This window comes from Alternaria postmessia (assembly GCF_024291825.1).
Source record: "Alternaria postmessia strain BMP 2775 chromosome Unknown scaffold_11, whole genome shotgun sequence".
Lineage (NCBI taxonomy): Eukaryota > Fungi > Ascomycota > Dothideomycetes > Pleosporales > Pleosporaceae > Alternaria > Alternaria postmessia.
In genome coordinates, this window is record NW_026260084.1 from 22,045 (window position 1) to 48,842 (window position 26,798).

General features: G+C 52.4%; 7 protein-coding genes across 7 annotated transcripts; 2 read left to right on the top strand and 5 right to left on the bottom strand.

Annotated features, from left to right (window-relative positions):
* Positions 1 to 1,473: 1,473 nt before the first annotated feature.
* Positions 1,474 to 4,473, top strand: J4E82_002682 (uncharacterized protein; the record flags this gene model as incomplete). Its single annotated transcript, XM_051728980.1, has 1 exon — positions 1,474 to 4,473. The coding sequence occupies one exon, from the start codon at positions 1,474 to 1,476 to the stop codon at positions 4,471 to 4,473; it is 3,000 nt and encodes a 999-aa protein (XP_051591072.1).
* A 662-nt stretch (positions 4,474 to 5,135) lies between these two features.
* On the bottom strand, positions 5,136 to 8,606 carry J4E82_002683 (uncharacterized protein; the record flags this gene model as incomplete). The annotated part of the gene is made up of 2 exons (XM_051728981.1): positions 5,136 to 5,259; positions 5,317 to 8,606. 2 exons carry the CDS (start codon positions 8,604 to 8,606, stop codon positions 5,136 to 5,138), a joined length of 3,414 nt encoding a protein of 1,137 aa, XP_051591073.1.
* A 565-nt stretch (positions 8,607 to 9,171) lies between these two features.
* Positions 9,172 to 10,495, bottom strand: J4E82_002684 (uncharacterized protein; the record flags this gene model as incomplete). Its single annotated transcript, XM_051728982.1, has 3 exons — positions 9,172 to 9,961; positions 10,154 to 10,415; positions 10,480 to 10,495. 3 exons carry the CDS (start codon positions 10,493 to 10,495, stop codon positions 9,172 to 9,174), a joined length of 1,068 nt encoding a protein of 355 aa, XP_051591074.1.
* Positions 10,496 to 11,175: 680 nt separating this feature from the next.
* Positions 11,176 to 15,670, bottom strand: J4E82_002685 (uncharacterized protein; the record flags this gene model as incomplete). The annotated part of the gene is made up of 2 exons (XM_051728983.1): positions 11,176 to 11,226; positions 11,285 to 15,670. The coding sequence occupies 2 exons, from the start codon at positions 15,668 to 15,670 to the stop codon at positions 11,176 to 11,178; spliced, it is 4,437 nt and encodes a 1,478-aa protein (XP_051591075.1).
* A 499-nt stretch (positions 15,671 to 16,169) lies between these two features.
* J4E82_002686 (uncharacterized protein) lies at positions 16,170 to 16,642 on the top strand (the record flags this gene model as incomplete). Its single annotated transcript, XM_051728984.1, has 3 exons — positions 16,170 to 16,355; positions 16,438 to 16,538; positions 16,588 to 16,642. 3 exons carry the CDS (start codon positions 16,170 to 16,172, stop codon positions 16,640 to 16,642), a joined length of 342 nt encoding a protein of 113 aa, XP_051591076.1.
* Positions 16,643 to 16,689: 47 nt separating this feature from the next.
* On the bottom strand, positions 16,690 to 18,268 carry J4E82_002687 (uncharacterized protein; the record flags this gene model as incomplete). Its single annotated transcript, XM_051728985.1, has 2 exons — positions 16,690 to 17,381; positions 17,446 to 18,268. 2 exons carry the CDS (start codon positions 18,266 to 18,268, stop codon positions 16,690 to 16,692), a joined length of 1,515 nt encoding a protein of 504 aa, XP_051591077.1.
* Positions 18,269 to 24,577: 6,309 nt separating this feature from the next.
* Positions 24,578 to 24,955, bottom strand: J4E82_002688 (uncharacterized protein; the record flags this gene model as incomplete). Its single annotated transcript, XM_051728986.1, has 2 exons — positions 24,578 to 24,847; positions 24,905 to 24,955. The coding sequence occupies 2 exons, from the start codon at positions 24,953 to 24,955 to the stop codon at positions 24,578 to 24,580; spliced, it is 321 nt and encodes a 106-aa protein (XP_051591078.1).
* Positions 24,956 to 26,798: the final 1,843 nt, after the last annotated feature.

The following is a 26,798-nucleotide window of genomic DNA, read 5'->3' on the forward strand; positions in this document are numbered from 1 at the left end:
TGTGACGATCACTCAAGCACCTTCGCTGGGAAGCACATCTTAGACACCATCTATTGCGACGTGTTGAAAAAAAGAAATTCACGATGCCATGGTCACGCGCTAAATGCCCGATATGCTATCAGGTGACAAATTGGACATCACAAATTATCTAAATGGAGCGCAAGTACGCGCCCCCAATGCTGTCGGGCTTTGGCTGTCTCAAGCAGTGAGCAAGGGTCTACAACCATTCAACTAGGCCTGCGTAACAGACTGTGTATGCATGAGGGGTAGTAGCCTGCTCGCCGTGAGAAGTTACCTATTAAGTGGAAGAAGATGTGGAGTACAAAGAAGGCCCAAAACCTAGTTTTACCCACCCCTTGGAGTAGTAAATCGCGCGCCGGTTTACAACAACGTCGACTTTGTATTTGGCACGTAGGAAGCCATGCATGGATTTATAGGTCTACCGAGGCATTGGATTGATGGAACAGAACACGAGCCTCCTTACAGACATGTATCATAACACATGCGCCGAATCTGACATGTACAACCCCAGTCATCGTGGCAGATTACCGGCGTGTGACGTGCCGATCACCAACGGGTGTACATGAGTAGATGCGAATTTGCACCGTACTGTACTCGGCAAGAGAGAGGCCGGCTGCGCCAGGTTCGAGCAAGTTCGCTGGTGGGCTGGCTCTAGGGTGAGGGCGAGTTCAACGGTTGGCTGGGGTCTCGACGCAGAGTCAAGCGGTCTGGGGTGCCCACTCTCGACGCCCAGCTATGCGATAACAGCGCCATTACTGCAGGAACAAAGTGATGTAATAAGTGGAGAGACAGATGTTTCCGTGTCACGACGGCCAAACTGACCCGGAGAAATCAAATTGAGTTAGACTAGGCTTGTGAGTTGCCGGCAACGCAGGCACTCCACTGGCCTGTCGCGACGCGCGAACGCGTCTGCTGCTCCGGATGCGACTGTGCCTGTGTGTATGTTTTGGTGAGCTTGCTGTCGCTGCTGTCTGCGGCGACGTGCTTTCAGTTTTCAAGTCGCGGACACTGCTTGGTCTCGTGATGCCCGACAAGGCTAGTAAGTAGAGGCTGGGAGGCTGCCAAGAAAACTGTTCCTTCCTCCGCTCTCAGCAACGCATAGTCCGCAAAGCGCGTCTGCGGTACGTGAAGTTATCGACCGCATTGGAAGCCACTCGTTTTCCGTCCTGCCCTGATGAGAAGATCATTTTAGCGTCGGTCTATTGTCGCGTGGTGTGTATTATCTCATCCTCCCTCCCTCCCTCTGTTGCGTGTCTGTTCTGGACCTCGTGCGAGTGCTGCTGCTAGAGTCGCGTCCATCTAAACATCAACATGCGTGCTGACCAAAGGCTAGCCAAGTCAAATCCAGGCACTCACGTACCCCCATCGCTCTCTCGCTCGTCTCTCCCTTTACGCGACTGTCCGTTCCCTCTCCCCGCCCTTCTCAGCCATTCGCGGCAGTAGCGCACCATCATGGACTTCCAGTCTCCCCAAAACGGAATGTACGATCCCTCGAGCTTCATCGACCCGAGCGCCATCGCAAACCCCCAGATGAACGGCGCGCGCCCATACAACCCTATGCCGTCGGTGCCCCAGAAACGAGATTCCACTGGCGCTGCCCTCTCGCTATCGCGCTCCCAGACACCTTCGCAGCAAGCCCAATTCGGCTTCCAACACCAACAAGCCTTCACCAACACGCCTTCCCCTACTATGCAAAGCCAGCACTTTGCGCCTGGCCAAATGGGAGGCCAGCGGATGAATACTGCCTCGCCCGCGCAAAACCCCCATGCGCCGCAGATGTCTCCCATGAACTTCCAGGCCTCGCCCATGAACCAGGCCTTCAACGCCGCCAACTCGGGAAACCAGTTCCCAGTGCAGTCAGTCCAACTGTCGCAAAACCTACAGAGTCGCCAACAAGAGGCGCAAAGACAATACGCGATGCGCCTGCAGCAGCAGCAGCAGTTGGGCAACCTTGCCGCGAGCAACATGGCCGCGCGCCAAGGACAACAACCGGGCGCGCAGATGCCCGGCGCAATGCAGAACCCTATGCAGCACCCAGGCATGCAGCAGAACATGATGCAGGCCCAGGGACAAACACAGAATCCGCAATCACAATACAACCAGTTCATTAAGAATGTCCAGGCACTAATGACCCAGCACAACCGGCCCTTCAATCACCAGCCCCTCTGCGCTGGCCGTCCGACAAATCTCCAGAACCTTTACGCGGCTGTTATGCGCTTCAAGGGTCACCGATTTGTGACGCAGCAAAATGGATGGCCCAGGATCGCGCAGATGATGAGCATACATCCGCAACAGTTCCCTAATGCTCCCAACGAATTGCGCCAGATATACGAACAATATCTGAGCCTCTACGAAACTGCTTACCTCCAAAGGCAGCAGCAAATGCAGCAGAAAGGCATGCCTCCGCAAGGACAGATGGGACAGATGGGGCAAATGGGTCAAATGGGGCAGATGGGATCTATGGGTCAGCAGATGTCGCCAACAAGACCGACTATGCCAGGGCAACCGGCCAACGTTCCAGGACACCAGGAGTATCTCCAGCAACTACAGAGATCGCAGGAGGCCATGAAGCAACAACAACAGCAGCAGCAACAACGGCAATCGCTTCCGCCGGCTCAGCAGCCACATCAGCAACTCGAGCCATCCCCACATCCACACCAGTCGACACCTCTGCAGAGTAACGCAGCGCTTCCAAGCGTTAATGGCAACACACCACAGCCCGACGGAAACGCGCGCAAAAGCCTCAGCAGACAGCTGGAAGGGACTCCCACTCAGGGACAAGAGCCTAGCCAGTCCCAGTCGTCACCGATGAAGCAGGAGGATAATGCCACCACCGACCCGGCAGCAGCTGCTGTAGAGGAGCCCGAGAAACGCAAGCCAGTAATCGAGCAAGATGATGGCACCCGGGTCTACCAACCCGCTTACCGAACGCAAGACACATGGGGAGGCCTCGACTTCGATTCCGACAATTTCAAGAACATGATCGACACGATTACAAACTACAAACCAAATGTGCCATTACTGCCGGAGATGGGTGTTATCGATGTTCGAGCTATCAACATGAGCATCAAATCGGGACTCCATGCGGAGGTGCGACTGGGGCTGGACACCCTCACGCGTATAACTTACGATAACACCGTACAATTCAATTTGTCGCACTGCGAAGATCTCACCGAGGTGTTGGTGGAGTACGCGGAAGATCAATTGGAAATACTAGGGAACGATAATCCCGAAGTCACTGACATTATCGATCTCACACCATACGAGGACGTTCTGCACCACTGTCGCGAGGAGGCTTCAGCACTACAAGAGCTCCCACAGGCTGGTTCGAAGGAGTACATGCTCGATCGCACTGCGGATCGATTGCTCGCAATCACAACCATTTTCCGAAACCTGTCCTTCCTGGAGGTTAACCACGACTCCCTGGTCAGTCCTCCTGTCATCAAATTCCTTGCAAACTTCATACGGCTTGTTGGGACCCGCGTACTATTACTACGATCGCATATCAACACCTTCGACTTCATGAAAGATGTCGTTACTTTCTTCTCCAACACCAGCGCCAAGGTTGTTTTACCCAACCGCGAAGATGCCTACGCTGTGTTGCATTTCCTATGCGCTTTTGCACCAGTTCCACGACCCGCTGAGCCTGTTAAGTTTACGCCTTTCAACCCGCAAATCCACCGCTATCTCCCCTCTGCTGTTGACAGTCTTGCAAAACTCCTCGCTCGCGACGATCCCAACAGGACGTACTATAAGCAAATCTTCGTCAATGAGGCAACATCCACCCCTGCATATGACCTTCTGACGCGTTCCTTCGCTCTTGCCATCTCCGTTGTGCCGGACCGCAACTACATCGAAAACAAAATGTACCAGATGAAAGAGCCACGCCCCAAGGAAGTACGCATGTTCGAAGCGCGCGTTGCGGAGTCAAGAAAAGCATACCTTATGCAGGGCATGCTAGCTGCAGACATACTCGCTAGTTTAGCCCCAGGGCCTGAAACTGGCATCTGTCGCTCATGGCTTGAGTCAGAGGATGGTTGGGCGCATAGCCTACTGAAGTTTGCAATGTCGCTTTCCGCTACCGATGCAGCCATCCCACACCCCCCACAACCGCCAAATCACCGCGGTCAGCGACCTATGGACCATGACCGGGAAGGCTTCCAGCTCATCGTCCACCGTGCGCTGTCGACTCTCAAACGTTTAGGCGACAAATCGAAGGGTGGCGAGCCCCTGGTCAAGGGCGTGCAACAACCAAATGGGCACGTGAACCACGACGACGAAGAGGAATATGACGACGACGATATGGAGATCTTCAACTTCAACGGTAGCTCGTGGAAAGTCAAGGCGGATATACTACCTCGAAAGGAGACGTTGCTCGGCGCACTCTTGACCGCACAATTGGACGTGCGGAGCCTGAACCAGTTTTGCAAGATTGGCTATCTGGACGAATAATGGAACGTGTAGGATAAGCGGGATGGGATGGGATGAGGTGTCTAGGCGAACATAGGATGTGTATAACGGCGGAGTGGAAACTGTTATCATTTTTGAGTGCTGTAGCATTGCGAGAGAGTTCACATGGTTTTGCTTCAGTCTTCTCGCCGTCTGTACCAAACTCTTTTTCATCTTCTTGTATAGACAATGTATGAGACTGTATGTGTAACACCATGTACAGTTTCGCTCCCAAAGCCGTGTGCTCTGCTCCAACAATCTCCAACAACAGTGAACATGAGAGGCAGAAGACTGTTTTTATTCTTCCATCTGGACCAAGGATGTTGTACAAATTACTATGCTTGGAAGAAGCAACAGCCAGGGCCACACAACTGGGTAGTCTGTACCCATGAATAAATAAACACCATCAGAGCCATCCAGGCTCGAAAATCCCAAAGTTGTTTTTGACTGATACTTCCCGTATCATGAGAAAGCTATTCCACCAACGCCATGCTATGCATTAAGAAAAAGACTTCAAACCCTTCACATTGAGACACGTAGCGCGTCAGTGTCTCGCTCCACCATTACCTCTTGGCATGCTTGTACAACCGTACAAACTCAGTCAAGATACGTAGCGGCTATTAAACCTCGTTGATGTCATCCTTTTTCTCCCACAGCGGTTATTTCTAAGACGGTGAACCAGCGAAAGAAGGGGTAGCGGGAACAACAGTAGCGGGAGATGCAGCACTTGCATTTGCGTCCCTGAACGTGTCGTTTTGCTTCCTTTGGCCGTTGAGGAGCGGGCAGAGCCTATTGGGGATTGTGTTAGCGGATTCGTTCAATAAAGAGTGAATCTTGACGACTTACTTTTTGTTTGTCTTGATGTGGCCCACCTCGCCGCAGTTTGCACACTTGCGAGGTGTTGCTCCACCCTTTCCTGGCCCACCAGTCGCTCCACCTTCTCCCGTCTGCGACTTGTGCAATCCTTTTGCCTTTTCACGGCCTTCACGACGCTCTATGTTGCGAGCTAGACGCGCCAATTCCGCCTTCAGCTTGATCTTTTGTGCCTTGTCCACTTCAGGATCACCAGTTGGCTTGATGTCTTCAATGCGCATGTTGAGTAGACGCTCTTGTCGCTTGTGCTTAATGTAAAGCTGGATGACAGCAGGGTCGGTGATTATCTCAGTGACATCTTCGAACTCGTCGTACTTGTTCTTGATAGTACGAGTAATCTTGAGCTTCTTGCCACGGTTGTCCGCATTACTATTGCGAGACATCTGGGACATGGTCTCATCATCAGGACGCATAGCTGGAGTACCTACTTCGGAACGTTGGCGACTGTGGTTTGTTTGGTTGACAGCAGAGTCAACGTCGTCTTCGGTGTCGGACGGTGGGTTTTGGGCAGACAAACTCTCCTTCTGCTTGTTCCAGATACGCTTGATGGCATTCTCGTACATGACCTGCTGGCGCTGAACGTTGTAGCTGTGACCGCCAAGCTCTTTCATCTTCTTGTTATCAAGACGATCAGCTGCGCTCTCACCGACATCCCTGAAACCACCCTTCATCGAGACCTTGATGAAGCTGAAACCTAGGCCTTGACCAGTAGGATCACCGTCACCGTGGAGCTCCAACATAGCCTTGCCAGCGCAGGCGTTGAGGAAGTTCTTCGTTGTGTTCCAGGGCGCAAGTTTGACATCAGCGTTCTCGTTATCAGCCTCTTCCTCGTCATCACGGATTTCGTTGGATTTGATACCGGCGTCTTGCAGCTGTTTGTCACCAGCATGCATCGAGTCGATCAGACAGACGTCTTCTGGCTTGATCCAAGTACGTAGGATCGGTTCCTCAGGTACAGTCTCGCCTGGTACCGGCTCCCAAGTACCAATGTCCTTCTGATACTTCATGATTTCTCGCATTCGGGAACGATTCTGCGCAATCTCGGTACCAGGCAAATGCTGCTTGATCATCTCGTTACTAACCCAAGGCTGACGCGCATTCTTCTGCTGCCCCTTCCGGTACAATCGGAATGCAAGCATCTTGAGTCGCTTCTTCGAGGCTTCAGTAACTTTGCGAGCATGTGTACCAGGCACCTCAACAGAGGGAAACTGTTGGCCGACGACCATGAGGTTCGGAATGTTTCGCATGTAGTACCTGGGGCCATTAACCCCGGTCCAACTTCTGCTCACAAGGAAATCAGTCTGTTCGGGCTTATGCTTGAACACAGGAGCTCGGTACATGGCGTTGTGAAGCGTCAGCACTTGCTGGCCCGGTTCAACCTGACCGAACAACGAGAACGGACTCTTATCCTGTGGTAGCAGCACTGAGGTCTCGCCGATTCCGTCTTCCGGTTTCGGTCGTGCAGTGTCTTCCATGTCCTTTCGGCGGTAGTAGTTGAGGATCTTGACACCCATACCAAAGTTGGACAGGGTAGTGGGGTACTCCTCAGAGTACTCGGCAAGAAGCAGGTCGGAATTGTCACCAATGTTGAGATCTTCGGCTGACGCGAAGGCCTCGGAGGGCTTGAGGTTTTTCTTGTGCTTCCTTTTGACGGACTTGAGCGGTGTGATGCTAGCTCGTTCTCCAGGCTTGAAGGTAACAGTAGGACGATGGAAGGAACGGAGCTCGCGATCCGACAGCGCAACCTTGTAGAAGGGATATTGCAACTTCAGTGCGGGCAAGCTGTGCTCAACATTCATGTGGCCAATCGTACTACGGACCTTCTGCTGGCTGCTTTCCTTCAGAGCGTCATATGCCTCATCATTGGAGATGTTGTAACGCTTGAACATGGGGTTTGCCAGGCTTCCGCGGCTATCACGCTTAAGACCTAGGCCTAATGTTCGAGGTTTTGGTGGCTCTGCACTGGGCTGCTGTACATCAAGCAGAAGATGTGGGTCGTTCATGTCGAGAAGAATCTTCTTCGACAATCGCGCCGTCTCGAGCTCGGGATCGTCCCATGTGGGCAGCTCCATGTGATCGTAGACAGAGAAGTGAATAGGCTGGTCACGGCTTCCGAGTCTCCGCTTCTTGTTTGGCGACAGTTGCTCAGAGTCGATACCGCCGTTGCTGTCGGGCGGCGTTGGTGCCTGGTTCTCGTCGGACAAGGTTATATCGCTTGCACCATCTGGCACATCCCAGTCTTCGCAGGCAATCCTCAGGTCACTCCACGACACATTGCCGATCATCTCACGGTCGTCAATGGTATCGAGGTTATCGAGTTCCAGCTGATCTTCGCTATCGCCGTCCTCTTCTGCAGTGTTGGTGATTTGAATTAGACCGCCCTGCTCCTCATCTTGCTGTCTACCCGATTTAGCGGTAGTCGTTGTAGGCTGTAAGCGGAAACTTTTCTCTTGATCCGTCGCAAGGTCCAGGGTGAGCTTATTAAGCTGGAAGGGTTTCGGCGTCTTTTGAGGAACTTTGGGGATGTAAAAAGCACGCTTTCGTGGTACCAGACTGAAGAACCGTGGTGGTTTGTCCGCCTCGAAATTGGGCCAGATCTTTTCAAATTCTTCCCGTGATGTCTTGACTGGAGCAGCCGCTGGCTCGTCTTTCTTGCGCGAAGATTGTGCGAATAGAGCCAGTTGCTCGCGCACCTCGGGGTCCTCCTCTTCTTCCTCCTCTATCTCTTGCTGTGCAGCACCAGCAGCGGTGTTGCGAGTAGCGGGCTGTGGCGTATCCTTTGCGATAGTGTCGAAGCCTTCTTGGACCAAGTCTTCGATGGAAGTAAGAGGATCGTCTTCGTGTTGTGTAGATGTTTGCACCGGGTCAGAGTGACTGGGGTCATCGCCGAAGAGATCATCGTTATCGTCGTTGTCATCGTTGTTGTCGCCAAAAAGATCGTCCATGTCTACATCTTCGTTGTCCACTGCGCCGCCAGAGTCCTGTAGGGTAGTTCCGCTGAAGTTCTGGGTGCTATCGGCGCCCTCGCCCGAGTCAAACTCCTCGTCCGGCAGGTCGTCGTCGCTGATGTCTTCGTAGTCGACTGCGTCGTCGGCCTTCTCACCAATGTCCAGCGGCCTATCGGCGATGCCACCCAAGAGATCTTCTTCGCCCTCTGCAGCACCCCGTGACATCTGTTGCATGATCTTGCGAAAGTCATCCTCATCCTGGTCTATGCTGGCGTCACCACCGCCGCCGTTCGGGGGCGGGTTCTCGTCGGACATGGTCGCGTGTAGTGTGGCGGTAGCTGAGCAGCGGGATAAATGCGTTGAACGAGTTGGAGTCAAGTCCAGGTATTAATATAGGCGTTTGTTTCAACGGCGGAGTGTGAGAGCGCGCCGGGGGGCGGAAGAACGGTTGAGGGGTGCGCGCGCCGTCATTCACGCTATCACCGCGCTCGAAATCTGGTGAAGCGCTCCCGATATAGGCGACGTGTTCGCGTGCGTTCTTCGATGGCGTCGCCGGCGCGTTCTTCGGTCGTGTGGGGGCGGTTGGTGTCGATATAGCCAAATGGCTCGCTGTCGTGTAGAAGTGATGGAATCAGTCGCGGTTCAAAGCCGCGGCGAGTTGGCCCGTGCGTCAGGCTAAAACTAATGAAAGAGAGGGCGAGCATCACCGCCTCACACGATAGAATGAATACACGAACACGATTTGATACACCAAAAAGTATGATAAGCTCACGGCAGGCGGGTGTGTTTTCATGCACACATTTTAGGTCCTCCTCATGTTGGCTCCGACAGACTTTCCGTGTTGCTGTTTGACAGTGCAGGCTACCCCGTCATCTCCAACTCATATCTCATCCTGTTCAATCAAGTCCTCCTTCATTTCAACGTCTTCTCCTTCCCCGTCTTCAGTCGCATCTCTTTCTCCATTTTCGTCCTCGTCAGTAGCCATGTCCGGTGCAGCCGTGCCCCAGATGCGAGCACGAGCCCTCGTGTACTCCTTCTTGACCGTGGGCTCACCCAGGGACCATCCACGCTCGTTGTCGAGCCTCGTGCGGATGTCCTTGAACGACATCTTATCAGCGTCGTGCCAAACAACGATACAAGCCTTGTCGAACTCATGGCCCTGGTGGTTCCGTTTCTCGCGTTGTGCCTGATTCGTAGCTTTGGCCAGGCTACCCTTTGGAGGAGACGGAAATGTAGGAGCCAAATTATCTTCAGGGGCGGAGACATCGCTTTCAATTTGCTCTTCAGATGGAGAAGCAGCGTCGGAAGGATCATTCTCGGGCTCGATACCACTCAGACGTGGTGCACGCGGCCTACCACGCCTTGCGATATTCTTGCCGACTATGCCAATCTGCGCCACAGGCTTTGCACCGTAGCGCTTCTGAAGCCGCTCCAAAGATCTAATGTGACGACGACGTACAGCTTCATCAGTCACCTTATCATTTGGAAACGTTTCGTTGTACAGCTCAGTCGTTTTCGCATATGTGTGCTCCAGATCATCCAGCCAGTAAATAATCATGCTGTTCTGATGATCTTCTGTGTCACCAAAGGGAAAAGTACCAAAGACAGGTGCGGGAGGAACTTGGCCAGGAACTTGACCGGGACGAGGAGGCATATTAATAGCCTTGATGCTGTTGTAGGTTAGACCCAGCTCCTGAGAGGACCGGACTTGACGCTTTGCTCGACCGCCCTTCTTTTCATCTGCTGCGCGCTTCTTGCCTTGTGATTAATCCTTCTTGGTCACGGCGCGGGGATCTTTCGACCGGGCAACAAAGTTCTGGGCATCCCTGTCTGCACGCCCGGCCTTGGTCGATGATACTGACCCTGTGGTAATACCTTCACTGGAATCAGCCATTGATGTGGAAATGCTTGATTCGCACGATGCAGATGCTCCCTTCTCGGTAGTTGGGCTGGTCTGGGTAGATCTGGTGTTTCGGAGATTTCGATCTTCCATTGCCTGGTTTTTGTCCTTCTTAACACGAGCGTTTTTGGGCGTCTTCTCTGGCGTGTATGTAGCGGCGTTGATCTTTTCTGCGCTGCTGGTGTATTCGTCTGAGCGTCTTCTCAACAAGTCAGAGTCGGCGCCTATATGTAAGTACACAAAGTTATTCCATGTCCGATATGCAGTTCGTATAGGGACATTACTGACCAGTGACGAAGGACATGATGGTGTCGTGAGCTGGAGACATGCTAACTTACTCGGGGTGAAATGATATTGAAGGGTGGTTAGATTGTTGGGTTGTTGTAGTGGCGTATAGGGTGCGATACTCGACCAACCTAGTAGCTGTCGAAGGTGGGTTGCAGGTCTGGGGTGAGTAGAGGCAGGGGGTGGGTATGTGGGTATGGGTGCGTAAGCTTGTAATTGGTAGTGCCTGTGTTTGTCTGCTCAAGTAGGTTAGTGAGAAAGGCCAGGACCAAGAGGTGGAAAGTAACGAGTGGCGAGTCTGTGTAAGTCAGAAAACCATAACAACATAGGAGTCGGGAAGTTCTGTTGTTGGGTAGAGAGGCGCTATGACGGTTCGTCCAGGAGCATGACCGATGAATGTGGCAGGGAAAGTGAAAACAGACTCCTGATACTGATCTCACTCAAAGAGTCGAAAGGACCTAACGGATAGAGGAAAGCTAATTTGGACTGTACGATTGCAATCGTTCCATCGAGGGAAATCATGTTGTTGTAGATATGGAAACGTCCAACATTGCATTCATTCAGTACTAGACTACACGTATCTGAGCGTGGTATCATGTTTTCATCCCAACCCAACCCGCTCTATACTAAATGCATGCCCATGGGTTCTCCAGCGCCAAACACCAAACACAAGAGCCATCGTTACCCATCATCAACTAATCAAGCCCGTCCGGTGATATAGTCTTTGTTTTCAATCGTAACACTCTTCGTCTGCTTGTAGTCAGTAACTGATGCTTAACCCATTTGATGTGTACCAATGTGAACTTACCATATGATTAACCTTGTAAACGCCCACCAACCGCGACGCAAGCTCGAACATGTTGTTTCTGAGTGAGATGACAATGAACTGAGCATTCTTCGTCCTCTCTTTGATGTAACTCGCCACGATGCTCACGTTTCGGAAGTCCAGGGCTGCGTCAATCTCATCCATGACATACAATGGCGTAGGCTTGTAGTGATGTAGAGCAAATACCAAAGCCAGAGAACTCAACGTCTTCTCACCACCAGACAAGTTGCTGATGTTCTTCCATGACTTTTTCGGAGGCATGACGGAGAAGCGAATGCCCTCGGAAAAGGCGTCAAGTGTATCCTCATATTCCAGTTCGGCGTTACCACCCATGGTGATCATCTGGTACATCTCCTTAAGGCGGGCAGTGATGATGTCAAACCCAGCCTTGAAACCTTCCTTGCGGAGACGTCGGAGCTCTTCGCATTTATGCTTTGCTGCGTCACGGGCGCTGACAGCAGAGGCGAGATCTGTGGAGCGTGCGGCGTGCTCTTCGACACGCTTGCGATATTCGGCGAGGACAGCTAGGTCGACTTGTGTGGATTCGTTCTTCTTCTCCAAGTGGGCGATTTGGTCTTTGAGGGTGGCCTTGTCCATGTCTTGAAGCTCGTCTTTACTGTAAGATGGAAGGCCCTGACCTTCACCCTCCTGCTCTTCGCCCAGGTCGGTAACGCTCTGGTACGAGAGCTTGCTCAGCTTGTCATGGAAGTAGGCTTGTTTCTTCTGGTACTCATTCAAAGTCTTCTGGCTCTCTTCGAGCTTGTTGCGCATTTCGATTTCGACTGCACGTGTCTCGTTGAGTTCCGCCAACTTCTCGTCAAGATCCTTCTTGACTAGCTGCAGCTCCTCTTTCCTGGTCTCAAGCTCTTCTTGCGCCTCTTCAGCTTGTTGTCGAATTCCGGAAACATCGCGTTGTTGCGAAGCCATGTCCTCTTCAACCTTCTCTGCATCGATGGCGAGCTTTTCCAGCTCCTTGATAGCATCGTTGTGCGCCTTCTCGTGCTTAGCACGCTGCTTCTCTTCTTTTGACTTGGCGACCTGGGCATTTGATACTTGCTCGGTCAGAGTGTCGATCTGCCCTTTCAGACCATCGACCTTGGCCTTCTGACCTCGTAGCTTGACTCCACCAATCTCCATAATCTTGTCCTGAAGACCCTTGATCTCGGCTTCGATGTCTTCAGTCTCGGCACGGAGCTTAGCGACCTCCTTCTCCATTGAGGCAATGTTCTTTTCCAGTGATGCGATGCGTCCCTTGTCAGTCTTTGTGGATGTCTGTTCATTGCCCAACTCCGCGATGCGACGTTGACAATCTGCAATATTACGATCGAAGCTCTCCAGTTCAAGCGCAAGTTTTTGCGACTTGGTATCCAATTCAGGTATTTGCTGATTGAGATCTCTCAGCGCAGTCTCAAGCTCCCGCAGCTCTTGCTGGAACTCGGCGAAAGTCTGTTCGAGCGCGTCCCGATCATGCTCAAGCTTTGTAACCTGGTCTTTTGAGACATCAGACGCAAGCTTGGAGGACATCTTTCCCTTGACCACTCTGCTTCCACCACCACTCATGGTACCCGCGGTGTCGATAAGCTTGCCGTCTAGAGTGACGACTCGCCATCGCTTTGCGCCATACGCGATACGCTCAGCTTGATCGAGATTCTCAGCTACGAGTGTATTTGTCATGACCTGGAAGAATGCGGGCTTGAGCTTTTCGTGCTTAGGCTTAACAAGATCAAAAAGACGCGGCACGTTTTCGGGTGTTTGAACTGGGGACATGTCACGCTTCGCGAGGCGGTCCAGAAGAATGAAGTTGGCGCGACCGAGGTTGTTCTTCCGCAGGTACTCAATGCACTGCTGACCAGACTCCACAGTGTCTACAACCATGTTGTCCAGCTGTGGACAGGCTGTAGAGATAGCAACATCGTACTTCTGGTCGATGGTACCAAGGTTTCCGAGTCGACCGTGGAAGCCATCGATACGTCCTGATTCTTTCAGGCGCATGAGGCCTGTCAGAACGTTGCCCTGGGTCTGAGCCGAAGAAAGGCTCGCACGAGCTTCATCCGCCTTGGCCCTTGCGCCAGAAAGCTTCGATCTCAGCATTGGCTCTTGCTGAGTTATCTCCTCAAGCTTAGCCTGTGTCTTCCGAACCTCCTTTTCGACACGCTTCCTTTCGACTTTGCATTCGTCAAGCTCGGCAGCCTTGGTCTGTTTCGCTTCTTCCAAGCTTTCAATCTTTGCCTCAACTTCGGCGATGCCCTTTGCGCCAGCATTCTCACGCTCACGCATAATGTCCAATTCACTCTGTGCGACTGCAATAGCCGATTGTTTTTCGTTAATCTTGGCACTCCAAGGTTCCAAAGACTTCTGCTTTGCCGCGATCTCATCCGAGAGACCCTGAGTTTTACCGGCCAAGCTCTTGCGAACAACTTCGAGTTCCTTCGCTTCGACCTCCATGCTCTGCTCAAGCTCAGCAATCTCCTCGTTGTAGCGCTCGACATCCGCGGAATACTGCTTCGCAAGACTCTCCGCTTCAGAACGACCATAGCCACTTGTCTCTTTGGTCTTTTCTAGCTTCTTCTGCTTGCCAGCCAGAAACTTCTTCTTCTCTTCAAATTTGACCGTCTCCTTGTCGACACGGGCCACTTCTTTCTGGTACTCCTGGTTTCTCTTCTCGAGTTGATCGCACTCTTTCACGCCCTTCTTGTATCGTTGCTCCAGTTCCTTGATCTCTTCTTCGCTTCCCTGGTGTTTTTGTAACTCGTCGTCCAATTGCGCCTGGAGCTGACCGACGGACTCTTGTGCGACTTGAATGTGATCATCGAATTCGGAGACATAGATCTGGTAGAGGGTGGATTGCTTTGAGGCCAGCTCATTCTCGTCACGAATGTAGGCAAGCGCCTTGTTCTTCTTCTCTTCCAGTCCGCTCTTCTCCTTTTCGACGTGCTGCACACGGCTGCTTTTTTCCCGACATACTTCATTCAGGTTCTCCACTTCGACCTCAGACTCAGCGATAGGTGTCTTGTACTTGGACGTGCCGATAATATCTTCGAGGTACTCAAGCAGACCATCGTCGTGTTCGCCCTGTGCTTTTGGCTTCATCTGCGCGATCGACTCAACCTCACCCTGCAAGATCAAGAAGCGCTTATGATCGAGATCCACACCCCGGTCTTTGAGCAAGTTGGTGACAATGGTAAACGTAGACTCCTTCTTGTTGATGTAGTATTTGCTCGAGTTGTTCTTGAATGCTCTGCGGGAAATTACGAGCTGCGAGTCAGGGATGACTTCGTGGCCACCGTTTGCAAGGTCTTTGACTTCTTGGAAGTGGACTTCGACTTCACAATAATCCAGATCTGGGAAGGCGGCCGAGTTGTGGATGAGGGCGGAAAGCTTGCTCTGACGCATCTTGCTTGCGCGGAAACCAAAGACGAACAGGAGCGAGTCGATGACGTTTGACTTTCCGGAACCGTTGGGACCCACGACGGAGGAGAAGGAGGCGTGGAAGGGCCCAACCTCCTGCCGACCAGCATAACTCTTGAAGTTGTTGAGGACAAGCCAGGTGATGACTGTCCGCTGCTTGGGCGCCACTGGCTCGTGCAGCGCTGGAATGGCAGCCGCTCGTCTCTTGACCACGATATCTATGGGCTCAAGCATGGTTTGCTGTGTGCTGAGTTCCTCGGCGACCTTGGCCGGCGGCTGGGGCTCTGGTAATGAATCGACCTCCATCTTTGGCTCTGGTACCGGTGTCTCCTCTTTCGCTTCTATCTGTGTAACCTCAGCGACTGGCTCGGGCGCGGGTTCTGGCTCGGGTGCCGGCTCTGGCGTTCGATCGGTCATTGTAACGTCGCTCGCCGCATCGTTGGCGATATCATCCGCCGTGTCGTCTGCAGCACCAGCGAGTGGTGAGCTTGGTGTAATCGTGGCTTCGGAGGCCTGCTCGACTTCAGGCTCGGGAGATATCGAGGGCTCCGGCGTGAGCAAATGGGAATCCTCCTCGACGGGTGCTGGGGCAACAGAGGAACGGGGCTTCCTTCCACGCTTCTTGGGCACTGCCTTGGAGGGTGAAGCCACCCTCGTGGTCCTCTCTGTCGCGGGGGTCAGCGTCTGCGTGGGCTCGACCGACTCAGTGACACGAGTGCGCCGCCTCGTTGTGGGTTTGGGTGTCGCTTCTTCATTCTGGGCTGCAGTCTTCCGTGGCCTTCCCCGCCCCCGGCCCGTCTTGAGCGGTGCTGGTGCTGGTGTGAAATCCTCCTCGTCTGCCTCCTGCTTGACTTCGGGTGTCGGTGTCCTGTTTTCCTCGTGGTCCGAATCGTCGACAACGGGTGCCTTTCGGCGCGTCGCAGCGGCGCGCGTAGACTTCCTCGGGGAGATTGAAGCCATGGCTTGTCGCTATGACTGTGGGTTCGCCGTGGTGGGAGGCCGTTTGCGCGGAGTGCCCTTGTGCGACCTGACGCTTCCCTAGCCTTAACGGACAAAAGCGTAAACAAACACCCGTGCACGTGTCAGCCCCGCGCGCCCCACTTGTCCCTGAGCCCTCAACTGTTAGACTAGATGGGGTGTCCAGACAGAATCTACCGCACAATGTAGAACTGGCCCGCGTCCTAATTTCGTCTCTAGTCTATCGAGGACGTGTAGGCTCCATGTGTTTTCCCCCAGCTCTTGACCGGGACTTCGAGGCTACACTTGGATGCTGATACCATATGCGGTGCCGTGCATCTGCAATAACTGTAGCCCCGCCTCAAACACCAGCCTGAGCACTCTTGCATCATCGTGACTCTCAGCGTACTCAGTTACATACTCACCGTCTCCAAAAAAAGAAAGAGGGTTGAGAACCGCATCTTCCATACCTAGGTAGTCGCCGTCTCCTCCTAGCGCCATCATGGCAGCAACTCTACACAAGTTCAAGCTCGTATTCTTCGTTCCTCCTTCTGCCGTCAATGCCTGTAAGGCTGCTATCTTCGGTGCCGGTGCGGGACGTTTCCCAGGCCCAGCCGGGTACACCGAGTGCTGCTTTACTAGCAGAGGAACAGGACAGTTCAGACCAGGCGATGCTGCCAATCCACATGTAGGTCTATATCCATATTAATCATGTCTCAGGTAAAGCTGAAGTTATAATCAACATTCCGCAACTGACACTGATTATATAGATTGGCAAAGTTGGTGAATTGGAAGAAGTAGATGAGTATAGAATCGAGGCTATATGTATGGGGCGTGATACCGCTGTCAAAGCTGTGGAAGCGCTGAAGAAGTGGGTTTGTCCTTCCTTGGTATCAAACAAGCATCATTAATGGACACAGGGCACATCCATACGAAGAACCCGCATACGAAGTATACAAGATGGAGGATATGTAAAAAACTTATATCCCTATGATGGTTCGGCAAACGGTCAGCTAGTGCGGCTATTTACTCTCTTTCCCCAATACTACATCTTGCAACACTTGCTTGATGATGGGCAAATCCCTCTTAACATCTGTCATCCAATTTGAGACTGCGAACCTACACGCTGGCTTTCCATCCCACGCTGTACCTGATACATATATCTTCCTCGTGGCCTTGATTTTATTGACCAGCTGTTTGTTCAATTCTTCGTCTACTGCACGAAACAGTACGATGATATAAATTCCCTTCAAGATATCTTCATGGCAAGCACTGCTCTTAGGTAGGAGCTCATATCCATCGCTTTCCAGGATGTATCTTGCGATTCCTCGTGAGAGATCTACCTGCCGTTCCAACATCGTACGATAACCCTCTCTACCATACGCAACAAGATTGGCGTAGACTGGTAACGCCCTGAAGCGCCGGGAGTTCTCGAGTCCGATGTTAAGTGGTGACATGATGGCGTTCGCATCGTTCCCAGAAGCCAGGTATGCAGCGTTGGGATTTTGGAATACGCGTTCAGCGATATTACGGTGCCGAGAGAGAAAGAAGCCACAGTCATATGGTACATTGAGCAGCTTGTGTGCATCGCCTGTGATTGAGTCTGCAAGGTTGAGCCCTCCACAAGCCTGGGCGATCGAAGAGTAAGTCGGTGATGTCAACAGGCGGCCGAAGAGCCCAAATGCGCCATCGACATGTATCCACGCCCCATACACTACATGTTGGTGTGCGCAGTCAGTGGTTATTTGACGTGTAGTTCGTACAAGGATATAACTTACTATCGCACAGCTTTCGTATCTCTTCCATCTCTTCTAGCCCTGAGGTTGCGAAGACTCCCGTGTTAACTTCCGATGCAGAGACGGCAACGATAGACGCTGCACCAGGCTGCTCGAGTGATTTCTTGAGCAGCTGCATGTCAAACTTGTGTGGTGCTTCTGACTGCCCCAGACACTTGACACTCGTCCGCCCAAGGCCTAGTATGCCCGCCGCTTTTCCTAGCGATGAGTGCGGTACCGTAGTCAATATTTGAATATCGTCAATCCCGGCACTCCGCATAGCTTCAACAATACCAAGCTCACCAACGCTAATCTCTGCATCTGTACGGTGCGCTGAGGCCTCAGCAATCACGTACTCTCGTCCGCATGCCAAACCTAGGATGTTCGCTGATGTCGCGCCCGTAGTGAATATGCGATGCGGCCATTGCTCTGGTTCGAAGTCGAGCAATTCACAGAGTAGAGAAAGGGCTCGGTCCTCTACGTCGGTGGCGATGGTCTCATTTGGCAGATGGACTTGTACGTTCTGGTCGTATGCTGAGACCAGATTGTCGGCAAGGAGTGCTGCTGGTGTCGTGCCACCTGTCACAAAGCCGTAGTAATTTGGCGAGCGAGAAGAGCCATTGAATGCTGGAGCGAGGTCCTCTTGTAAGTGACGTATGCTCTCTTCGAGCCCGACACCTTGGCTGGGGAGGTGAGGCTGAAGCTTGGAGCGAGCGTCATTCAATGTAGTCGTGGACGGAAGGACATCAGCAGGCGGAGGGCCTGAGTGTATCTTTGCGATTGCAGCGGAGAGCCTTTGGAACAGCTCATTATCTGTAACCTCCATGATTGATGCTTGATGTATTACGTGATGAGAGTTGACTTCACGCAAGTAGGTAGATCGGTTTTGGTGATTGATTTGGTAGACAGAGTTATTGGCCGGAAGACTTTCTCAGTACGACGGAACGTATGACTCTACTCAGAGCCTAGGTTTTGAAGTAGTTAGGCCACCTAGAAGCGACTGGTGACTTCGCAACCTGCGCCATATTCGCGCGGATAGAGCTGGTTACTGTCGCAAACCAGATGGATGTAGCGCCCATATGAGTTATCGCCCGTGTGTTGGCGGGTCCGTGTAAAGAGCGGCATCTCTGACTGCAGAGCGGCAGGCCCACTCCAGAGAGCCAACGCTGTTCGGCATCTCAAGACCCTGCACGTGATTTGGTGCTAGCGCGGCGCGTTGCGGAGTTAGCACAACACGGTCGACGGCACCATCGATGACATCGCCACCATCTCGCCCGTAAAACCGCGACGCCTATGCAGATGCACGCGTAGAATATCCATGCGGACTCCCACACCAACGATGCGACGCTCTCATGCCTCGGAACAATCTTAGCAAACATCTCAAGTGGTTGATCGCCGAGAAGCCTTTCATTCCGCCCGCGATTTCGCCTGTTGTATACGATCCCGACGCAGTTCCGACGAGTTCAGCGACAACTCCACATCAGAACTCTTCATTTTTGGACGAAGACATAGAATACAATGAGCCTGAACCTGCCTCCGCGCCACCGCCCCCACCAGCACTGCCAGTCGCACGACCCGCTCCACCCCACGCTCTCGCTCGAATAAGAACCATCGACATACACAATCCGCCAGAGGCGGAAGACGTGGCCTCAGATATGGCAAGACTGAGAAACACACCAGCCAGTGGAAAGCCTAGACTGATTATAGCGGGGCTGCCTGAATATGCTTCCTCTTCGAACCCAACCAGCAGAGAGCGGAGGGAGCCTAGCGATGCAGGAGGTTCCAGGAGTAATCTGCAGGACTCCTCGGCGAGTGTGAGGAAGCTTACTGGTTCCACCGTGGAAAACACTCCCGCCTCTCAACACGCCGCTGCGAGGACGAAGTACCGCGAGCCAATTGATGTCGATTCAATCGACCTCACCGGAGACGATGCGGGCTGCTCTTCGCCGATTCCAATGCGCACGCAAAAGAGCAGAAAACGGAAGAGCGACGAGTATGAAGCGGACCTCCGTCACACCAAGTCCCCCAGGCCTGTTCGGAAGGCGCCCGCGCTCAGTCCAGAGCCTGACGACGACGACGACGACGACGATGACTTCCCGGACATCGATGATATGGTCATGGCTCCGGATAGCCCTCCCCCACCTTACTCGGCCATTGTAGATGGTGCAGGTAGACAATCAAAGCATATTGTAACAGCTGAAGATGACGATATGGAGGCCATGTTACAACTGGAAGAAGAGGAGCGACAGATGGCAGCTGCAGAAAATGCGACATCCTCACAGGCCCGTAAGCGCAAGTCACTGAGCCGCGTACCCTCTGAGATTGCACCCGCTCGAAAGATAGGGAGGCAAACACGTAGCCCTTCGCCCCGAAAGAACAATCCTGTCACGATCGAGAGCACAACTGGAAAGAATGGAGTTTCGCACACACCTGGCACTAAGAGAGTTGGGCATGCAGTTCTGGACTCCGAGGACGATGAATTCGGCGCACTGGACGAGATGGATTTCGACACACAGTCTCGGACCAAATCACCTATCCCAACGATGAAGAGAGTGCGTGAAAAGACACCAATGGCTGGCCCTGGCAGAGTTGCCAGTCAGACGCAGCTTCCTATACGGTCGCCTTCGAAGACCATACGAAGCCCAAGCCCATATCAGCCGGAAGAGATTTCCATACCTACCCCAGCAAAGTCTCAGTCCCCCAAAAAGATTGCTGAGTCTGCTCTTGTACCCGACAAACGCATACCAAGCTCTTCTGAACTATCCAAAGAAAAGAGAGATGCTATCAAAGAATCGATTGAAACCTTTCTGAGTACTGAAGGTCAAAGATTGCAAAAGCACGTCAAGGCTGCAAGCTCAGCATGGGACAGCGCACGGGCTGCATTCGTTGCACATCTGTCCGAATTTGGCAAGCCTGATCCTAGCGAACAGGAAAGGATGGAACGCGCTCGCTCGCGAAAGGACGCAGTAGAGCAATTGATCTCGTTGAAAACCAAACAGGATGAACTTACGGGACAACGTCAGAGGGTTAAGCAGAAGCTAGAGGATGACTTGAACATCGGTCAATTTGACGCAGCGGATGGTGAAACCCTCAGCAGACTGTTCAAGATAAATGAGGACATACAGATCCAGATGTTCTACTTGTTGGATTTAGCGGCCATCAAGCAGCAGTCAACGCCTCTTGTCAAAACAGAGTCGAAAAACAACCGCAACGTGGTCATACAATCAACTCAAGCAAGTCCGGCCCGACCGCCTCCCAAGGCTTCCAGGGATATAGGGTCGAATCGGATTCCACAGACACAGTATACTAAGCCAAGTGAGATTGGCGCTCAGGAAGTGTGGACGCCTACCCGCCGTATTCGTTTCGCTGAAGAGCAAGTAGCCGCGTCTCCGCTACCGCCACTGAATCTAGGGTCTCGTGCCTATGCAGACGACAGTGCATCAGGAAAGCAAAAAGGCAAGTCAAGAGAGCGATCTCATCGGGTACCCGAGACACCAGAGCGCCGACGATCCCCAAAGAAACCAAGACCGGCGGCTCCGCAGCGTACACCGGATGAGTTTGGTGAGCTTGATTTTGAAGAAGACGGAAGCTTGTTCGGCAATAACATGGGCGAGCCCCACCAGCCTATTGAGATAAACGACGATGATGATTTTGGCGAAGATTTTGGACCCGACGACGATGACGACTTCCTTCATGAGATTACCAATATCGAGAACCAGGCGCCGGGTGGGTTTGATTGGAAAGGCGAGCGTGCAGAAAGTCGCGTATCAACAAAATCTCGCGAGGTGTTCCGCGAAACTTCTACCAACCAAGTCCAATCTAAACCAAACCAGCAGGCTTCACCGAAGAAGCAGCAGCTAAACATGCCTGCCAAAAACCACCCTGGAATGAACTTCCCCTGGTCGCAGGATCTCAGGACCGCCCTTATTCGTCGTTTCGGCCTGCGAGGATTTCGCCCAGGACAGCTGGAAGCTATCAACACTACACTCTCGGGCGAACACTGCTTCGTGCTCATGCCTACGGGAGGTGGCAAATCGCTCTGCTACCAACTTCCATCAGTGATCGCTTCAGGCAAGACACGGGGAGTTACTATCGTAGTATCTCCACTCTTGAGTTTGATGGAGGATCAGGTGACGGCTTGCAAACAACGCTTCGGGATGCAAGCGTTTCTGATCAACGGAGAGTCTACCGCAGCACAAAAGAGCATGATCATGGATGGGTTACGCCAGCGGGATCCCCAACAGTTCATACAAATCCTCTATCTAACTCCTGAAATGCTTAGCAAGAACCAGAGAATGATCAGTGCCTTCCAGCAACTGCATTCTGGAGGGAACCTTGCCCGTATCGTTATCGATGAAGCACATTGTGTTAGTCAATGGGGCCATGATTTCCGACCAGATTACAAGGCACTTGGAGACGTTGTCCGCCAATTTCCCGGAGTACCTGTCATTGCCCTGACTGCAACTGCGACCCAACTCGTTCGTACTGATGTAGTGGCCAACCTCGGCATTCAGGGCTGCCGTCAATTTTCTCAGAGTTTTAACCGCCCTAATTTGTCCTACGAAGTTGTGCCGAAAGTCAAGGGTGTCATCAACAGTATTGCGGATCTGATTAAAGAGAGGTACATTGGCAAATCTGGAATCATCTATTGTCTGTCGCGGAAGAGTTGTGAGCAAGTGGCCCAAAAGTTGTCCGAGGCAGGCATCCGTGCCTATCATTACCACGCGGGAATGGATTCCGCTGACCGCTCCGAGGTTCAACGCAAATGGCAAAAGAATGAGTACCACGTCATTGTGGCTACCATCGCCTTCGGCATGGGCATCGATAAAGCTGACGTACGATACGTTATTCACCACTCGCTCCCTAAAAGTTTAGAGGGCTACTACCAAGAAACTGGACGAGCTGGGCGTGACGGCAAACGTTCAGAGTGCTACTTGTATTATCAGTATGCCGACTCGAGGATATTACACAAAATGATTCAAGAAGGTGAAGGAAGTTGGGAGCAGAAGCAGCGACTGACTGATATGCTACGGACCGTCATCCAGTACTGCGAGAACAAAGCCGACTGTCGACGCGCTCAAGTACTCGGATACTTTAGTGAAGCATTCGATGCCTCTAAGTGCAATTCAACATGCGACAATTGTCGTTCGGATGCCACATTCGTCACAAAAGATCTTACAGAGTATGCTGCCATGGCCATCAAGCTCGTAAGTCAAGTGCACGAGGACAATGTAACGATGCATCAGTGCGTAGATGCTTTCCGTGGCGCTGGCAGTGCTAAAATTAAGCGCTCGGGATTGGAAGAGTACGGCTGGGGCTACGGCAAGGATCTGGAACGAGGTGATAACGAACGCATCTTTCAGCATTTGCTTGACGCGGGGGCTTTCAAGGAAAGAAGCAAGGTGAACAAAGTTGGCTTTGCCACCAACTACCTACACGTACGTATTTACGACCCTGATTATGGTCACATACTGACTGCTGCAGCCTGCTTCGACACGCAATGACTATGAAAGCAAACGAAAGCAATTGAAGTTACAAGTACGTTCTACACCACAAAAGGCACGCGCAAAAGCACCCGCAGCCAAGAAAACGAAGAAGCAGCAGACCCAGTTTCCGTCGACCAACGTCGACTCTCCTGTACGCGCGCCCAAGCAAAAGATTCGATCGTTTGCTTATAACGAGGAGGAGGAAGACGATGACGATGACGACTTTGATATTCCTCGGCATCCTACGCGCAACAAGACTACGCGTGGTTACCAGACTGATGATTTTGTTGTCGACGACGACGACTACTTTGCGCCAATACGTGTTGCCAAGCCATCGAAGGCCACGAAGGGAAAGGGGGTTGGAGCTCCGATTACTGCAGATCAACGAACTGCAGAACTTACAGACCTACAAAGAGAAGTCTTGGACGATTTCATGAACGGAGCCAGGAAGATGAGAACGACCTTGCAAGAGAGGAAAGGCCACCGCGAAGCCATCTTCACAGACACTGTACTTCGTGAGATGGGTCTTGACTTGCCCATGAGTCTGGATGAGATGAAGACCATCCCTGGTATTAGGCCCGAAATGGTGGATCTCTATGGCAAGCAATTCTTGACCTTGGTCAACAACAGTAGGGAATTCTATGGAGATGACACACCAGTGCCTAGGAACCCGCAACTTCGCAACCGTCGACCTCAACAATCACGGATCATCCACGAGATTGACGATGATGACGAGGAAGTTGACGACCAGAATCATCGGCTCGTTGTGGATCTGTGTAGCGAAGACGAAGACCCGATGCCTGTTGCACAGGAGTCTGAGGAGGAGTCCTTCTACGGCGATTTTGGTGAGGACGATGATGATGACGACGATGACGGCGCGGTCCACACAAGTCATCACTTTAGTCAGTTCCAGAACCAAGACGTTGCAGACTTTAACAACCGATATACACAACTCGGTGGCGGCCCGGCTCCGTCTACCAAAGCGGCCAAGGCACCAGCAGCAAGAGGTGGATCTAAAGCCTATGGATCTGGGTATAAGAAGAAGGGCTCGTCCCGCAAGAGGGCTTCTGGTAGCTTTAACAAAAGTTTCGGTGGCGTGAAGAAGCGAGCCTCGAAGAGTGGCGGTAGCAGAGCTTCAGGAGGCGCAACAACGACCAGCAGGCCTTCTGGTCGTGGTGGCAGAAGTGGAGGGTCAGGGGCTGGAACTGGATGGTCGGGTGTCATGGCAATGCCCACTTAGGTGTGCGGTGGGTTCCGAGTTTTTCAGGGAGGGAGAGAGAGACACATCGAGCGTATGCGTACGTTAGCGACTGTCCAAACTTTTACGACTTTATGCATATTCTCGGTGATGAGGTACATTGTTCGACTTACAACATGTAGATACTGGATTATATCACTACCACTTGTTACACACACGTGTGTAGTACTCTCAATCTCCATATTTCAAAAACTTGAACATGCTCAAAAGGACAATCTATGTTCAAATGCATGGAGTACAAAGGATCAAGATGATCATGTTGCAGTGTAAAAAGGTATTAATTCATTAGCCCGCAGGCGAGGTATCTCATAAAGTACAAGTCCATCTCATTCCATGGAGACTTCTTTGGGTATCGCATTCCTCCTTCTACCATCGAGGGCAAGCAGGATGCTTACAAGCCGCTGCCATGGGTGTGAGTGGTGTGAGTGGTGTGAGTGCCGGTAGTGTGGTGACCCATTCCAAGAGCGTTCTTGGTCTTGTCGACAATGCTACCGCCAGTGGAGCCGTGAACGTTGTTGTCCTTGGAGCGGCCAATCTTGTCCATAGTAGATTGCGTGTTGGTCTTTGAAGAATCGGGCTGCGCCTCGCGGGCAATCTTGTCGCCGGTGCCAGTGATGGACTCCTTGATCTTGGTGCCAGTGGACTTTGAAGACTGGGGTTGCTGATATGTCTGTTAGGAGATGCAGGTAATGAGAGGAGGATGAACAAGGAGACATACCATCTTCTCACCGAGCTTGGTGTGGGTATCTTTGCGGAATGCGTCGGTCATGTTGGCTGTTTGTGGTGTTGTTTTTGGGGTAGTGTGTGTAGGTAGATGGTGGTTCTAGTTGATGTTTGAAGTTGCAGGTGTGGATGTTGATGGAGGCTTTCTTCAGCGCAGGACGAGTGCTGTTTATATGCTCCTCATGTCTCAAGCAGCTACGTCATAGTTCGTGACTGCCGTTCGCAGTCACAGCAGGAGTGAGACTGGCATGTGCCTGGAATGAAACAACGCAGCCACAAACCACTCGTATGCCCAGAACAATCTAGGACGTCATTTTGTTGGCAATCTGACGAGGTCGAGATTCAGTCTGCTTTCGTGATAGGCCATATTCGTTTCGCTTGTTTGAATAGTACTTTGAGAGGCGAATGAACAGGGGTAGGTGATAGAGATCAACGATGGAAGCAAGTTTGCTGACCCGTCATGAAAGAAGCTAGCTAAGAGAGCGTGGCGTTCCCTACACTTCTTGGCCGTCGACTACCTGCCCTGCTTCAGGTATCTTCAAGAAAGATTAGTGCTAGCGTTTAGTCTACGAGCATACACGTGCATCGCGAGAGTTGGTGAGTTAAGTTCGAATTTGAGGTGGGGCGAAGTTACTGGTCCCTGCGCCGGATGCGCGACTCCACGTGTACCGAGGTAGTAGTGACATCATCCCGTGTCGAAGGGTACAATCAAGCTTCAAGTCCGATCGCCAGGTCAACGGAGCCCAATGCTTGCTGGTATGCTGGTGTCTAGCATCTGACTGTCATTTTCACGAAATGAGACCGCTGATCACTGACGTACGACGCGATCCAGATCGCGCAATCATTATAGCCTGATGAGTGATCATGTTGGAGCAAGTCTACAAAACTCAATAGAAGTACGGCCTGCCCTGCCTTGGAGTTCGCAGGGTGTGCAGCGCAAGCTTCCGTCAGGTAAGGTTGTCGGGAGATGTCGCTGCAGGGCCACCGGGTAATACTTGAGGGCCCGAACCGAGCCAAAAAAGTATACGGACCTGAGTTCAAGATGCTCCTGCAAACAGGCTGCTAGAAGCTGCTGTTAGATGTCTAGATATCCGTCGAGACTGCAACGTGACAGTATCGGCAATGGCCTCACCCTTTGCTTGGAGCTACTCAACACGCAGAGCCAGGCCGTGACCAAATGCCATGGCAAAGTGTTCAAGATGCATCGAGGACGATGGTGCTTTTTATTGTTGAATCTCCGGGTGCGCACTGTCGGCGGCACACCGACTACTATATACCGTGGATGGCGGTATGAGGCGGTATGAGGTGTCGCAGCGGATGTCTTGAGGTGCATGGCGCTACGACGCGTTCTGGAACCCTCAACCATGGCGCACGCGAAAGGGCGGTCGCAGTAGGACTGTAGCTGGTGCCGTACGCAAGCCGCCACGTCGTCGCAGGAATGAAGAGGCTGGACAAGGGACATTAACAGGAGGGTCTAATGCAGGAACGAGCTTGGATCGCCAGTAGCGCTGGTGTGTTATTGGCTGTTGGGCATGACGTTCGTGTTCGGTCCCCTCGACAACCCGCTTTGTTGATAGACTAAGCCAACCACCTCCAGCCACTTCAGACCAGCCATCACCATTTTCGCAACAGCAAAACTATCAGTCGCTGCAAGCAGAGAGAGAAGTCACATTCCACGCTACCACCCACACTTTGAATATTCTTCCACACAGGAGACATCTGACCATCATTGTCGCAGTGCACATCCCGACCGTACCGCATATCGACCCGCATTCCGCATTCGACCCAAGTACACTCGGATCAAGACACGATTGCTCCCGCTCTCTCGCACCTCTGTAGGAGAGAGACAACCCCACCAGCCGCTGTCTGAGTGCATTCCCCCGCTCATC